At 35.2% G+C, this 15,552-nt stretch overlaps 1 protein-coding gene across 5 annotated transcripts in view; it reads left to right on the top strand.

Annotated features, from left to right (window-relative positions):
• Positions 1-15,552, top strand: part of RNF213 (ring finger protein 213) — a 208,271-nt gene that overhangs the window by 18,099 nt on the left and 174,620 nt on the right. For all 5 annotated transcript variants that reach the window (XM_069064114.1, XM_069064116.1, XM_069064115.1 and 2 more), the window contains 4 exons: positions 10,444-11,106; positions 11,267-11,371; positions 12,143-12,327; positions 13,206-13,364. In XM_069064114.1, the coding sequence (XP_068920215.1) occupies positions 10,444-11,106; positions 11,267-11,371; positions 12,143-12,327; positions 13,206-13,364 (1,112 nt within the window). The remainder of the gene's footprint in view (positions 1-10,443; positions 11,107-11,266; positions 11,372-12,142; positions 12,328-13,205; positions 13,365-15,552) is intronic.

The raw sequence follows: 15,552 nt of genomic DNA, 5'->3' as shown, positions 1-15,552 counted from the left end.
ATGATTAAATAGAAGCCATAGCAACTTGTCCATGCCATTTAAGTACCCCTACAAGGGCTAGAATTGCAGGGTGTTACCACGTGATCTTTGGGACTGTAGCTCTCAAGGGCCCAGAATTATGAATGGTTAGAAGTCAGCTAGTTAACTCTGTGTAAGTTGGAAATAAAGGCTTTGATGAAACCTATATCCCTGCAGCCTCTACCTCAACCTATCTTCACAGTTACTTCTTTGTCCTGTAAAAGGGAACTCCTGAATCCTACTCTTATTCTCTAACTGTGAGCTATGGAAGGGCGCCTTAGGAAACTGTGTAGCTTCCTGCTATTCATTTTTATGCCCCACTAGACTACCCTTCTGCTATGCAATCATTCTTTTTATCTTCAAGCTGTCTCCTTTCTGAGTTGCTAAGGCACCCCTGCTGCATCATAGAGGGGCTCAGAGATGTAGTGGTAAAGCCAGTATATTCCTTTGACCCTTTGTGGCATGGAGGTACAGCATCTTTTTGGTCAGTGCCTAGTTAAGTTATAAAACAATGCCTGTGACATTTGTCTAACTTTGATTCCACAGAGCATTGTACTACCTGGGGGCCCACCTCCTTGTTAGCTTCTCTTTGTGGATTGTCTTCCCCCATTAAGTTGCAAGATCCTTGAAGGCAAGGACTATTTCCTAATCACTTAGCACAGTGCCTGGTACAGTGTAGGCACTTCATAAATTGTAATCAATTAAAATTATTGAATTGAATTACTGAATTAAAAATGTCACTCTCATGTAAGGAATTGGTGATCCTCATGTAGATAGGTGTGATAGGATCCATGACTTTCCTAAAAGCCAAGTAGCTAGTAATTTCTAGAATTGCCTTTAATAGTAATTTTGTCCAGAGAGTAGAGGAAGAAACAGTAGGAATTTCTGGTCCAGATTCTCTCTCTTTAAAATATTCATCTTTTTATTCACATTTTTATATCACTGTTAATTATGAATATATTCCTCCTTTTCCACCTCCCCTTCTCGTAAAAAATTATGTAAAGAAACTAGGGAGAAACAGTTCATCAAAACTAATGAACACATTAATCATGATTGAAGGTATAAGCAGTATTCTGAACTTGATTCTCATAAGGAGATACTGGTTGCTGAAGTGAAAATGATAGAAATCTTGGAAAGGTAAGAAATGAGTACTCTTTTTTAGAATTTGTTATAGAGGAGAAGAAAACTAGGCATAGTTTAATATGAACCCTATATTTTGGGAGAGTAGATTTCAAAGGGCTCAAAAGAGATGATATATAGAATCTTGTGACCTAAAATTCTACGGGGGAAGAAGTAAGCCCTGAAAGAATGAGCGTTCAGGAAAGGAATTCTTTTTTTTTTTAAATTTATTTACTTTTAGTTTACAACATTCAGTTCCACAATCTCTTGAGTCCCAAATTTTCTCCCCCTTCTTCTACTTCTCCCTCCCCCCCATGGCAGCGTGCAATCCAAAAAGATTCTACAAATACCTTCACATTAAACACTAGTTAAGTTGTAAAGAAGAATTATAAACAATGGAATGAACAATGAGAAAGAAGGAACAAAACAAAACACAAAAGAGAGCAAGTAGTTTGCTTCAATCTGCATTCAGACTCTGTAATTCTTTCCATCAAGAGTCTTTTGGAGTTGTCTTATAACCTTGCATTGCTGAGAGGAGCCCAGTCTATCAAAGTTAGTTGTCATAGGTATAATGTTTCTGTAATTGTGTACAAAGTTCTGGTCCTGCCCTCCTCATTCATTATTACTTTATGTAAGTCTCTCCAGGTATTATGAAGTCCATTTGCTTCTTATTTCTTATAGCACAATAGTATTCTATGACATTCATATACCAAAGCTTGTTTAGCCATTCCCCAGTTGATGGGCATCCCCTTGATTTCCAATTCTTTGCCACCACAAAAAGAGCTGCTATAAATATTTTTATACATTTGGATCCTTTTCCTATTTGTATGATCTCTTAGGGATACAACCCTACAAGTGGTATTGATGGGTCAAATGGTCGTACTGGTTTTTCTTGAATTGAAAATTTATTGTTACATATTTTGAATCCTCTCTTATGTTCTACTATGCACATGACATGCTTTTTGTGTTCTGGTGTTTCTGAGTCTAAAATAAAATTTTTGGAAAAAAAAAGAAAAATTATCTCAGTTACTTATAAGAGAAATTACATCAGAACAACTTTCAGGTTCCACTTCATACCTCTTAAATTGGCAAAAATGATAAAAAAGAAAAATGACAATTGTTGGAGGGACTGTGGGAGGACAGGAACACTAATGCACTGTGCACTGTTCTGGAACTGTGAATTGATCTAACCATTTGGGAAAGCAATTTGAAACTATATCCAAAAAGTCACTAAACTGCTAATAAATACCCTTTGACTCAAAGCCATACCACTACCAAGCAAAGACATTAAAGGCAGAGGGAGAGGACCCATAGGACCTATAAACGCCAAATATTTATTGCTGCATGTCTTATTGTAGCAAAGAACTTGAAACAAAGTGGGTGTTCGGTTGGGGAGTGGTTGAAGGAATTCTTGTATAGGATGTAATGGGTATTGTTGGGCTATAATAATTATAGAAAGCATGAATTCAGAGAAACTAGGGAGCACTTGCGCTTGTAAGAACTGATACAGAGTGAACTGAGTAGAACCAGAAGAACACTTTAAGTATACTATTGTAAAAGAAAAATATTTTGAAAGATTTAAGAATTTTATTCAGTGTTGAAACCTGTCCTAACTTCAGAAGACTGATGATGAGTTATCTTTACGATCTTTTGACAAAGTGGTAGACTTAAAAGGCAGAATGAAAAATATGTATTTTAGACCAACACGTGACATGTTTTGCTTGACTATACCTATTTATTAAAAGGGAAGGCTTTTATTTTTGGCTAAGGCGATTTGTGGAAATGAATTGGGGAGGGGGTAGTGATAGTGATCCCAAAAGAAAGAAGAGTGTCAAAGAAACACTTAAAATATTTCTTTTTTTTTAATTGAAAAATTTGTTTTTTAAAATTTATTTTTAGTTTTCAACATTCATTTCCACAAGATTTTGAGTTACAAATTTTCTCCCTGTCTTTCCCCTAACCCCCCCCACCAAGATAGAAAGCGTACTGAAAACCCCTTCCCCCAATCTGCTTTCTCTTATATCCTCCCCACATTGCCTCTCTATATTTCTAGTAGGGCAAGATGGCTTTCTATACTCCAGTGTTTGTATATCTTATTTCCCAGTTGCATGTAAAAAAACAATTTTTAAAAAAATATTTGTTTTTAAAACTTTGATTTTCAGGTTCTTTCCTTTCTTCCCTCCTCACCCATTTCCCACTGGGAAGATAAAGCAGTTCAATATAGGTTGCGCATGTGTAGTTATGTAAAACATTTCCATGGTAGTTATATTATGAAAGACTGACTATATTTCCATCCATCCTATCCCACCCCCCACTTATTCTATTTTCTACTTTGACCCTGTCCCTTTTCAAAAGTGTTTGCTTTTTAACTACCCTCTCCCTCAATCTGCCCTCCCTTCTATCATCCCCCCTCTTATCCCTTTTCCCCCTACTTTCCTGTAGGGTAAAATACCCAAATGAGTATGTATGTTATTCCCTCTTTAAGCCAAATTCAGTGAGAGTAAGGTTGACTTATTCCCTTTCTCCTTCCTGTTCTTCCCCTCCAGTTTTCTCTTGTCTCTTTTTTATAAGATAATTTAGCTTATTCTGTCTCTCCCTTTCTCTTTCTCATATTCCTCTCTCACCTCTAAATTTTATTATTTAGATATCTTCCCTTCCTATTCAACTGACCCTGTGTATTCTATGTATACATGTACACACATATACACACACTCATATATGTATACACACTTACACCCTCCAATGCATATATACATATACATACATATATATTCCCTTCAACTATCCTCATCCTGAAAAAAGTCTCATGTGTTACAATTAATGTTTTTCCATGTAGGAATGTAAGTAGTTCAACTTTAATAAGTTCCTTATGATTCTTTTTTCTGTTTGCCTTCTTATTCTTCTCTTGCTTCTTGTATTTGAAAGTGAAATTATCTGTTTAGCTCTGGTTTTTTGATCAAGAATGCTTGAAAGTCCTCTTTTTCATTGAATGACCATATTATCCCCTGAAGCATTATACTCAGTTTTGCAGGGTAGGTGATTCTTGGTTTTAATCCCAGCTCCTTTGACCTCCAGAATATCTTATTCCAAGCCCTTTGGTCGCTTAGTGTAGAAGGTGCTAGATCTTGTGTTATCCTGATTGTGTTTCCACAATACTCAAGTTGTTTCTTCCTGGCAGCTTGTAATATTTTCTCCTTGACCTGGGAACTCTGGAATTTGGCTATGATATTTCTAGGAGTTTTCTTTTTGAGATCTTTTTCAGGAGGTTGATGGGTGGATTCTTTCAATTTCTGTTTTGCCCTCTGGTTCTAGAATATCAGGACAATTTTCCTTGAGAATTTCTTGGAGGATGATTTCTACGTTCTTTTTTTGATCATAGCTTTCAGGTAGTCCAATAACTTTAAAATTCCGTCTCCTCGATCTATTTTCCAGGTCAGTGGTTTTTCCAATGAGAAATTTTCACATTGCCTTTTTATTTCAGATCTGTTTTATAGTATCTTGATTTCTAATGAAGTCATTAGCTTTCATTGGCTCCAATCTAATTTTGAAGGAATTATTCTCTTCTGTGAGCTTTTGAAATTTTTTTCCCATCTGGGCAATTCGACTTTTTAAGCCATTCTTCTCCTCATTGGCTTTTTGTATCTCTTTTGCCAGTTGAGTTAGTCTATTTTTTTAAGGTGTTATTTTCTTCAGTATTTTTTTTTTTAGGTCTCCTTTAGCAGGCTGTTGACTTGCTTTTCATGATTTTCTTGGATCGTTCTCATTTCTCTTGCCAATTTTTCCTCCACTTCTCTTACTTGATTTTCAAAATCCTTCTTGAGCTCCTCCATGGCCTGTAAGCAGTTCATATTTTTCTTGGAAGTTTTTGATGCAGGAGTTTTGACTTCATTGACTCCTTCTGGTTCCTTGTTTTGATCCTTTTTGTCCCCAAAAAAGGATTCTGTGGTCTGGTTGTGTTTCCTCTGCTTGTTCAGCCAAATGCTTGCCAGCCAAATACTTGACTTTTGAGCTCTTTGCCATGGTAGAACTCTGCTTCTGGAGTAGAGAGAGCTATGTTCCAAATTGGTGGGTTTTTACAAATGTTTTACAAATGTCCTCTATAGATACCCCAAGCTCTGGTACACTGGCCACACACCCCAGGACCACCACCCAAGACCACAATCCAGATCCAAACAGGTTAAAGCAAGAGCAATTACCCTCTGAATTGTTGCTTAGTCCCCCTATGATCTACAGTCCAGGAGCTCCAGAGGCAGCCACATGGCAGCAGGTGCAGCCACTGTACCTCTGGCACCTTTTACCCTTGGGGTATGGACCTGACTGCACTCTTCTGTCACCTGGTTCCAACAGTTACCCACTGATCTTTTGCTTTCTCTTTGGTGTTTATGGGTTGAGAAGCCTGGAAACTACCAGAAGGTGATTCACTCTTCTGAAGCCTGCTCTGGCCAGTCTGTGCCCCTGGTGGGGGCTGCCCCCAGTCTCAGACCACACAGCTCACAGGACTGTGCTCGGCTCTCAGCTTGATGTGATAGACCTTTCCTTTTGGCCTGCCGGGCTGCTTCAGTGGTAGATTTGTTTCTCTCTGTCACTTTGTGTGTTCTCTAGCTCTAAAATTTGTTTAGAGTCATATTTTATAGGTATTGGAGATGGTTGGAGCAGGAGCTCCTGCCAAGTTCCTGCCTCTACTCCGCCATCTTGGCTCTGCCAACATTAAAAAATTTTACAAATGATCAGATTGCAGTTTAGAAGGAAACAATGAGAAGTAGGGTAGTGTTGGTTAAATTTAATATGCTTTTTGAAAACTAAGCTTTACATTATAGGGATTCATGGTTTCCTATACAGGTTTTGGAGGGTTTTTTTTGTATGTGTTTGGAAATGTTTGTTATGATTATGGTTAAAAAAAAGAAAATTTAAAAAGTTTTTCACCCTCGTTGGGAGCATATAATCATTGGAAGAAGGAAGTTTTTTCATTGAGAATTCCCTACATCAGTGAAATAATAGGTCTAGATCTTTTCCCCCCTCAAAAAAAAATTGTCAGGAACCATGACTCCTGTATTTTAAATTTAATCTTTGATTCAGTTTCATCTTTAATGGTAATATGGTATAAAAGAGTATGCTGCTCCTTATCAATGAACTAATTAATGATTTTTTTTACTTGTTCTTAAAGACTAAGCCCCATGTCCTTGCTGTCTAATTTTTCTTTTAAAAATTATTTGACATTTTTTGTTTTTACATTGCCTATAGTTTTCAATATATGTCTTCCTTAACCTTTTCCCAAGGAGCTATCCCAAGGATGGAATGAAAAAAAGAATCTTACAGGGGCAGCTAGGTGGTGTAGTGAATAGAGCACCGATCGTGGAGTCAGGAGGACCTAAGTTCAAATTTGGCTTCAGACACTTGACACACTTACTAGCAATGTGACTTTGGGCAATTCACTTAACCGCAATTGCTTTCCAAAAAAAAAAAGAAGAAAAAAAGAATCTTGTATGAAAAGTAAGAAAAAAAATCAGTTTATCAAAATCTTTTGACATGGCATAGCTATTATAATTTCAAAACTTTTTTTTTTCAGTTTTTTGTTATAGCCATTGTGTGTAATTTTCCTGGTTCTACTTCTCTTTACATCAGTTCTTATAGGTCTTCCATGCTTCTTAGTATTCATAGTTTTCAGTTACATTTATGAATCATAGTTTGTTTCCATTTCCCAAATTAATTTGCATCTGTTTTTTATCCAGTCCTTTATGAACCCCATAGGTAACATTTCATATTTCTAAGAAGTTTCATGCAGTAACTTTTAATTTGGTTTGCTAAATAAAACTTGTTGGCTTTATATTCTTGTATAAAGGCATAATTTTTGAGGCAACAATTCCCTGAACAGGGTGTGGTCACAATAAAAATGTCTACTTTTTTAAAGTCCTTTTGAAAAAATCAAATTTATGAGTTGACATTTTTTGTATATCTGGTATCCCAGTTGCTTTTTTCCAAGAATTTTCCCAGAGACCTATTACTTTTCTTTTATAGGTATTTATCAAAGACTTATGATTTCCCAGGTGTGATTTTTGCCAGCTTAGCTGTTTAAGGGCACAGTAAGTGCTGCTAAAAGTATTTTGGCACTAATTTTTTCAAGCATATACTGAGTTTATTGAGTGTTGGGTGATAGCTAAAGGCTGTTCTTAGAATTTGAACTTGATAATTCAAGGACCTTATCTTTGGGATTTGTGGGGAATATGTGGAATTCTCAGTCATATGTATTGAGTTGATTCCTAAAGATGTTCTCGTAGGGAAGAGGAAGGCATTCCTATACAGCAAGAGAGCCTGAAACAAACTCTCCTGTTGTCTACCACAATTCCCTAGGAATTTCTCCCACTGAGGATGGGTTCATTTTAAATTGATTCTTGACATTGAATAGCAACATTTGAGTTAATAGGTAACATTTTGTATTTCTGATAAATTTTATATATATATTATTTTTTATGTTCTTAATATTTTATTTCCCTCCAATTACAAATAAAGCCAATTTCTAACATTTGTTTTTTAAAATTTTGAGCTCTGGGGCAGCCAGGTGGCACACTGAGTAAGAGCACCGGCCCCAGAGTCAGGAGACCTGGGATTGGTTCTGGCCTCAGATACTTAACACCCAAACAAAATAACTGGCTGTGTAACCTTGAGCAAGCTACTTAACCCAATTGCTTAGAGGCATCCAGGTGGCGCAGTGAGTAAGAGTGTTGGCCCTGGTGTCGGGAGACCCGGGATCGGTTCTGGCCTCAGATACTTGGCATTTACACAGAAATAACTGGCCGTGTAACCTTGTGCAAGTTACTTAACCCCAATTGCTTTAAAAAAGTTTTTTGGTTTTTTTTCCGAGTTCTGGGGTGGTTAGGTGTTGTTACAGTGAATAGAGCACTGGCCCTGGAGTCAGGAGGACCAGAGTTCAAATCCGGCCTTAGACAATTTAACACAAAAACTAGCTGTGTGACCTTGGGCAAGTCACTTAACCCCAATTGCCCTACCTTCCCCCCTCCAAAAAGCAAAAATAAAATAAAAATAAAATTTTGAGTTCCATATTCTCTCTCTCCTTCTCTCCTCATACAGATTATACATGTGCAAGTCATAAAAAACATTTCCATATTAGTCATATTGTGTAAGAACAGACCAAAAAAACACATATAAAAATAAAGCAGAGCTCAACTTCAGTATAAAGCTAAAATTCAAGAAATATGTTGAAAAAATGAGTAAACAAACAGCAAAAGATCCTTACCATAAAAAGTTATTATGGTGACAGGAAAGATCAGAAGAAACTCAGAAGATGACAACAGAGTCAAAACTGTTGCATCCAAAGCCTCAAAGAAAAATGTGAATTGGTCTGGTCTTGGACCCAAAAAGAAAATTGAATAAGGCAAAATCACCTGGAGAAGAAAATTAAAAGCTAGTGAAACAGAAAACTTTCTTCTTAATGGAGGATTGCAGATAAAACATTTTTAAACATTAATATTTAAAAATTTTGATCGATATTAGAAAATGATTCTAGCAAACGTTAAAAAAGCAATTCATACCTGTACCATGCAAATTATTCTCAAAAATTTAGAAAAAACTACCAAATTTCCTTAATGAGAAATAAATATGACCCTTATACCTAAACTGAGGAGCAAAAACCCTATAGGCCAGTACATTAATGAACAGATGTAAAATTTAAAAAATAAAATCATAGCAAAAAGATTGTAGCAATGAATAAAAAAGTATGCATTCTGACCTAATTGGATTTAGAAGTGTAAGGATGGTTCAGCATTGGAAGAAAAAATTAGCAATATTTAAAGCAAAGATACCTGAAACCACATGATTATATTACTAGATGCAAAACAAAAGATTTTGAAAAGAATATAACATTCATGTTTTTAAAAAACCTCAAACAGGCCCTTAAAAGCATAGATTTAGAAAGCCCAAATTTTGACACAATAAAAAATATATATGTATTTATAGATAGATGTATCTACTTTGTCTCCAGGTCTGTATGAGAGAAAAAGTTCTGCTAAATTTGCTTTTAAAAAAATTATAAAACAGATTTTTATATATCAGGGAGAAGGTAATTTTCTAACATTAAAAAATGTGTGTATTTAAAGCATATTAATATGCGGCTTATTACACTATGTATCTAAACTTTTATAGCATGTTATACCCTGTATAGTTTGCTATTCAATTTACTAGCCTTCTGCTTTATTAATGCTGTAAGTCAGAAATTAAAACCACTGAGGAATGTGATATCTTTTGTAACTTTTTTGTCTTATTAGCAGGAATTTAAATATGATGACTAGATATTATTATTTGTTTTGGGGGTTTTGATTTTTTGGTATGGTTCTGTAATTAGTATGAAGAACTCTTGTAAAAAACTGCCTCTGCTCTCTTCTTTCAGTATATAATCTTAGTTGCCTGGCGCATGGAAAGCTCAAATTCCTTTCCAGTATAGGTCAGAGGGAAGACTTAGGACTCAGTTCTTCCTGAGTAAGGCAGCCATCTTTCCTTAAAACAGTTTACTTGTATTATTTTTATCTTGATTACTGTGAATTGGGAAATATCTTATTCTGAAACTTCTTATTCTGATTGTTCACAAAATATTTTTTTACTGAGACAATCTCTGAATTACAAGCCAATTCGCTGATAGGTTTTGTTATTTATTCATGTGTTGTTCCCTTTGACTTTGATTTCTAGGTTTTCATCAAGATGCTGAGCTACTTCATTAATAGGGAACTTAGGGTGCAGAAACTCTCTCTACCAGTGTTTATGGGAAACTACTCTGTAATATCTGTTCTTTAGGAGTTTCCTGGGCACTGCTATGTGACCTAGAGCCAGTAACTTAGAAGATTTTAACCCAAGTCTTCCTAACTTATAAGGTCACCTCCATCCACCATGCCATGGCCACCTCTTGCTTTTGTCTATTATAGACAATAACTTTTTGATGGTTTATTTATTGATTAAAAAAATAAGTAAAATTGTAGAGTTGAACTGAATGTTCTTTGACATCATTGCTTGCTTGAAATGTGTATTCCTTTCCTTTAAGAAGAAAAAGCAGTAGGTTTGAATATTTGAAAGGATTTAAGTATTCCTATATACCTCTTTCACAAGCAGCCATGCAAACTAAAGAGGATTTTCCTAAATTCTGTCTAAACCTTCGTTAGGAACATTATTTTAATGGTTTTGAGAAAATTATTCCAGTGATTTGGACTGATCAGTAGCTATATTTATTAATGATATTTTTACCTTAAAAATGAGGGAAAGAATACAAAGATACTAACTTGCTATTCTTTTTTTTCTATATAGACAAAGAAGAAGAATAGGAAGAAGAAAAAGAAGAAGGATCAACATCTTCTTTTAGAGGAGCCAGACTCTTTGTCCTTGTCTCATTCAGATCTATCGAGCCTGAGTTCTCTTCCAAGCCTTGGATTAATGGATAATAAAACTACCCCACAAGAAAGCCAAGTTCAGGAGGATGGTTTAACTAAGTCCCTGGTTGATTGTAGTGGTGTTCAGACTGGAAGTAACCAAATCTCATTTCCTTTAGTTGTTAAGAGTCCCAACAGAAATCATATTGGTATAGAGTTAGAGGAGGGTGGAACCAAAGAAAAGGTAATTCCAGGTTTGGGTGCTCCAGTGGAAAAGATGGAAGTTGATATATGTCCTGAGAGTAGTCAGTCAGTTAGAAGACTAGAAGGAGTCAATGAGGAGAAAAATCATAACTCTGTTGATTTGGTCAAGACTCTGGGACCTGTTTCCACAGAAGGGAAGGATTTAGAATTACCCAAGGTGAAAGATACCACGTCGGGACCTCCCCCTGAACTGACTTCATGTAAAATCAAGGAAACTGATCCTTTACACACAGATCTTAGTCAGAAGGTCCCTCTACCAGAATCAAAAGTGGACATTCCTAATCAAAGGAAAAGAAAAGAAACATCTCAGCCACAAATGAGTGTCTCACCTCCCAGAGTAAGTTGTTTTGTTAAGTGATGATCTGTGGTTTAGAATTACAAACCCTTTTGCTTCTGATGGGCAGTAGGATTTTACTGTTATTAAACTCATTGACCCAAATTATCTCTGTTCTATTTTGCTACCTTGGGTCTGATGTTTGGGGCTTTGTTTTTTCTAGGAAGCTAAAATTAAGTCAACTGATCAAGTAAGGGGATCAGGAAAAGAAGTTAAAAATAAGAATCAAGAATTGAAGAAGCGGTTTGGAAATGAACTAGCTACCAGAGTAAGTTTTCCAGTAAAGCTTCTGGTAACTATCAAGTTTTGGTGGTTTTTTTGGGAGCTTTCCTTGATTAATCTCCCATTTCTCCTTCATATCCCTTTATTTTCATTTCTTGGTATGTTGTTTTGTAGTTCGGAAATAGTTACATGTTCATTCATTCTTTCAATAAACATTATTATGTAAAATAAGTTTAAATTAAAACCCTTTTTTCATCATTGTCACTTTTAATGATTATTCTTGATCAAAACTCCATTCAACTTCTTTGAAACTTTAATTCCATTTCACTTCTCTAAAATAAAACAATAAGGCATTCTGGAAGTGATTTTAAAAATAACATAGCATTTCTAAACCAAAAATACAAACAATACAAGTGAAAAATAAAAAGCAGAAGTTCCAGAATATCAATAGAATTGTAGATTGAAACATCAAAAAGCAAATCATTAGAAAATGTATTACTGTTGAGTTGCATCAATGAATTGTTTCTTGGGCTGGAATTATGTATGAAGAGGGAATCTATGAGTACTTTAACAACAAAGACAAACAGAATTTCCCTAGCAAAAAAAATAAGTGATTTTTGCCTTGGTGCATAGGATTGTGTATTTGTTTTTAAAGTAAATGAAGGTTTTGGCAGTTTCTGTGGAATGGACCAAAGAATCCCTCCAAATAATGTGGGACTTCTATCGAGTTAAACTCTACTATTCTTCCCACTACAGCAGATTTCTTCTTTTATCTCATAATAAATATTACATTTCAAGATTTGCTTGTGTGTTCTAGGAAGTTGAAACTCATGAGAAACTTACTAATCAAATGAAGAGAATAGAGGAAAAAGATAAAAAAGCTAAGGATATGAAAAAGCAAGAAGGGCCTCCTGGAAGTTGTGTTGATTCTGCTTCAATAAATCTGGGATCTTCAAAGGAACAAAGAAGCCAGACTGCCAGTGAAAAGGAATTAAATACCAGGTAAAAGTAAAAGCAAAGCTTTGAGCATTAACAAAATCCTGTGCATACATAGGTTTCCCAGATGAATCTTCCCAAAGTACATGTGGCATTGTTGCCAGATTTGATACTCTCATTTGCCTTTTTCTACCTTTGATACAAAAATAAATTGATGAGTTAGAAGGAATCCCAGAGACCATCTTGTGCCTGTAAGTCCAGTCTTTGATTGGAAACATTTACTGAGAGAAAATGCACTCTTGTATCCTGAGGCAGTCATATTATCCATTGCTTGTTTTGACCTCCATGGTTAAGTGCGAGTAGTCTTATTCCTTTTCTAATTGGTATCCCTTCACTTACTTGAAGACAACTATCATATCCCTTGTAAGTCTTTTCTTCTGGTTAAACATCCTGAGTTCTTTTAACTTAGTTTTCAAATGGTATGCATGATCTCAAGTCATGGTTAACCTTCTCTGGACATTCTCTAACTTGACAATATAAATCCAAAATGTGGCGCTCAGAACTGAGTCTAGCAATGCAGATGTCGTCTAAGTGATTAGAAATCACTTGGGCATTATTTATACCTTCTTATTTGAAATAGTTGCTTTATTATATGCCTCTTGGTCCCAAGCAGCAAATACCACATGGCAAATCTACTGTGGTATAACTCTAGCTCTTTCTTACTTTCTGCATAGACTGCCTTTCTTTGTTTCTTTGGAGGATAGCCCCTTCAAATTCCTCTGCTTAAAGTGGAGAAAAGAAGAATTTCGTTTGCTTAAAGATCATAAATATATGATCAAGAAGGACTTTTGTTAGTAGTGTATGCGTGTGAAAACATATTTTAACAGAAAGACTTAATTTTTAAAAATTGTTGTATTATATATGTGTTTATGTACATCTTCTAGGGCATTAAATCTTGATGAAAGAATCAGAGTCTACTTCCATGCAATTCTGTCTCAGGACTTTTTATTTGATCCTGATTGTGATAAAGTGTTCATTAAAGGAGGAGAAGGCTTGTGTAAAAATGCATGGAATAGTCGTGTCTGTGAAATGTACTGCACAAAGTAAGTATATTTAAAAACTTTTTTAAGAAACATTTTGAAGATGTGGCTAAATAGGAATCATAAGAGGGAAATAAATGTACAAAACTTTGAAAAAATTGATTTTCAAATAAATTTTTTTCAAATTTAAATTTATTATTTTCATTTTGAGCTTGTGATTTGTATTTTGACAGAGTAAATACATGTAGGAAATATATCTTTCAACAAAAATATATTACTCTTTGGGAGAAAAAGTGCTAAAAATGAAGGAAATATAAAGTAAAATACGTTTCTTTGCCATGTTTCACACCTATTAAAAGTTGCCTATTAAAACTCAGAACAGAGGGCCTATTAATTCTGAAAGACAAAAAGTCTACTAACATTTTCTTTGAAAAAATTCTACAACTTAAGATTTAATTCAGTAGATATTTATTAAATGGGATATGTGTAAATGAGGCACTGAGTTGCCTGGGATATAAAGGCAAAAAAAGAAGAGTCCTTGCCTTCAAGAAGCTTACATTTTATTTGGGGGATAGGATATGGAATATATAAGTACAAAATATATTTTATTAACAGCAATATTGTATGATGAATTGTAAAAGACTTAGCTATTCTCTGCAATACAGTGATCTAAGACAATCCCAAAGGACTAATGATGAAGCATAATATCTACCTCCAGAGAAAGAACTGATATTGTTTGAATATAGACTGAAGCAAACTGTTTTTCACTTTATTTCTTTTATTTGTGTCTTCTTATAAAAAATGACTAATATGGAAATGTTTTATGTGATTACACATGTATAACCTGTATTTGATTGCTTACTGTCTCATGGAGGGGGTACGATGAGGGAGAGAGGGATAGAATTTGGAACTCAAAACTTAAAAAAAAAAACAAGAAAGAACAAGCCCAGAACTTCTAGAACAAGAAAGCAAAGTAGAAATAGAGGAAATCTGTTGATTACCACCTGAAAAAGATCCCAGGAGGAGAACACAGAAATATCACAACCAAGTTTCAAAGCTCCCAGGTTAAGTTTAAGAGAAAATATTGAAAGCAACAAGAAAAAAACAGTTTAAATATGGAGCTACAATAAGGATTATGCAAGACCTAGCAGCTCCTATGTTGAAGGACCACAGGTCTTGCAATATTATATTCTGTAGAGCAAAAAGAGCTGGGGTTATGACCAAGGGTTAGTTACCCAGCAAACTTAAGTATAATCCTGAATGAAAAAAAAATGGACATTTACTGAACTCAAAGACTTTAAAGTTTTTGTGTCAAAACCCCCAGAACTTAAGGGGAAATTTGACAGATAACATACAGGAGAAAAATAAAGTAAGCATTAAAGACCAATTATGCAGGACTCAATAAAGTCAAATCATTTACTTCGTTTATGTGAAAACGTTGGAAGTGCTCTTATGATTTTTATTATTTGGGTAGTTTGAAAGAAAAACATGGGTTGAGCTGAGTATGATGGGATGATTCTAAAAAAAAAACTGTAGGGAGAGATAAAAAGGAGTAATTATCTCATACATATGAGGCATAAAAGGAAAAACATATAGAAAAAACTAATGGGGGGAGGGAGGATGGTGATGGGACCCTATCTTTTTTTTTAAACTTTTTTTTTCAAATTTATTTTTAGTTTTCAGCATTCATTTCCGCAAGATTTTGAGTTATATAAAATTTCTCCCCATCTTTCCCCTATCCCCCACCCCAAGATAGAAAGCATACTGAATACCCCTTCCCCCAATCTGCTTTCTCTTATATCCTCCCCCATACCTCCTCTAAATTTCTAGTAGGGCAAGATGAATTTCTATCTCCCAGTGCCTGTATATCTTATTTCCCAGTTGTGTGTAAAAAACAGTTTTTTTAACATGTTTTTAAAACTTTGATTTCCACATTCTTTCTTTCTCTCCTCACCCATTTCCCACTGGGAAGATAAAGCAGTTCAATATACATTGCGCATGTGTAGTTACGCAAAACGTTTCCATAGTAGTTATATTGTGAAAGACTGACTGTATTTCCCTCCATCCTATTCCCCCCCCCACTTATTCTATTTTCTACTTTGACCCTGTCCCTTTTCAATATTGTTTGCTTCTAACTACTGTCCCCCTAACCTGCCCTCCCCTCCATCATCCTCTCTCTTATCCCCTTCCCGCCTACTTTCCTGTAGGGTAAGATACCCAAATGAGTGTATGTTATTCCCTCTTTAAGCCA

This window comes from Petaurus breviceps, unplaced genomic scaffold (assembly GCF_028583685.1).
Source record: "Petaurus breviceps papuanus isolate PSGF00001 unplaced genomic scaffold, PetGlider_PUasm1.0 90617, whole genome shotgun sequence".
In the NCBI taxonomy this organism is placed as follows: Eukaryota; Metazoa; Chordata; class Mammalia; order Diprotodontia; family Petauridae; genus Petaurus; species Petaurus breviceps.
This window is presented reverse-complemented; position numbering and strand designations above follow the sequence as displayed.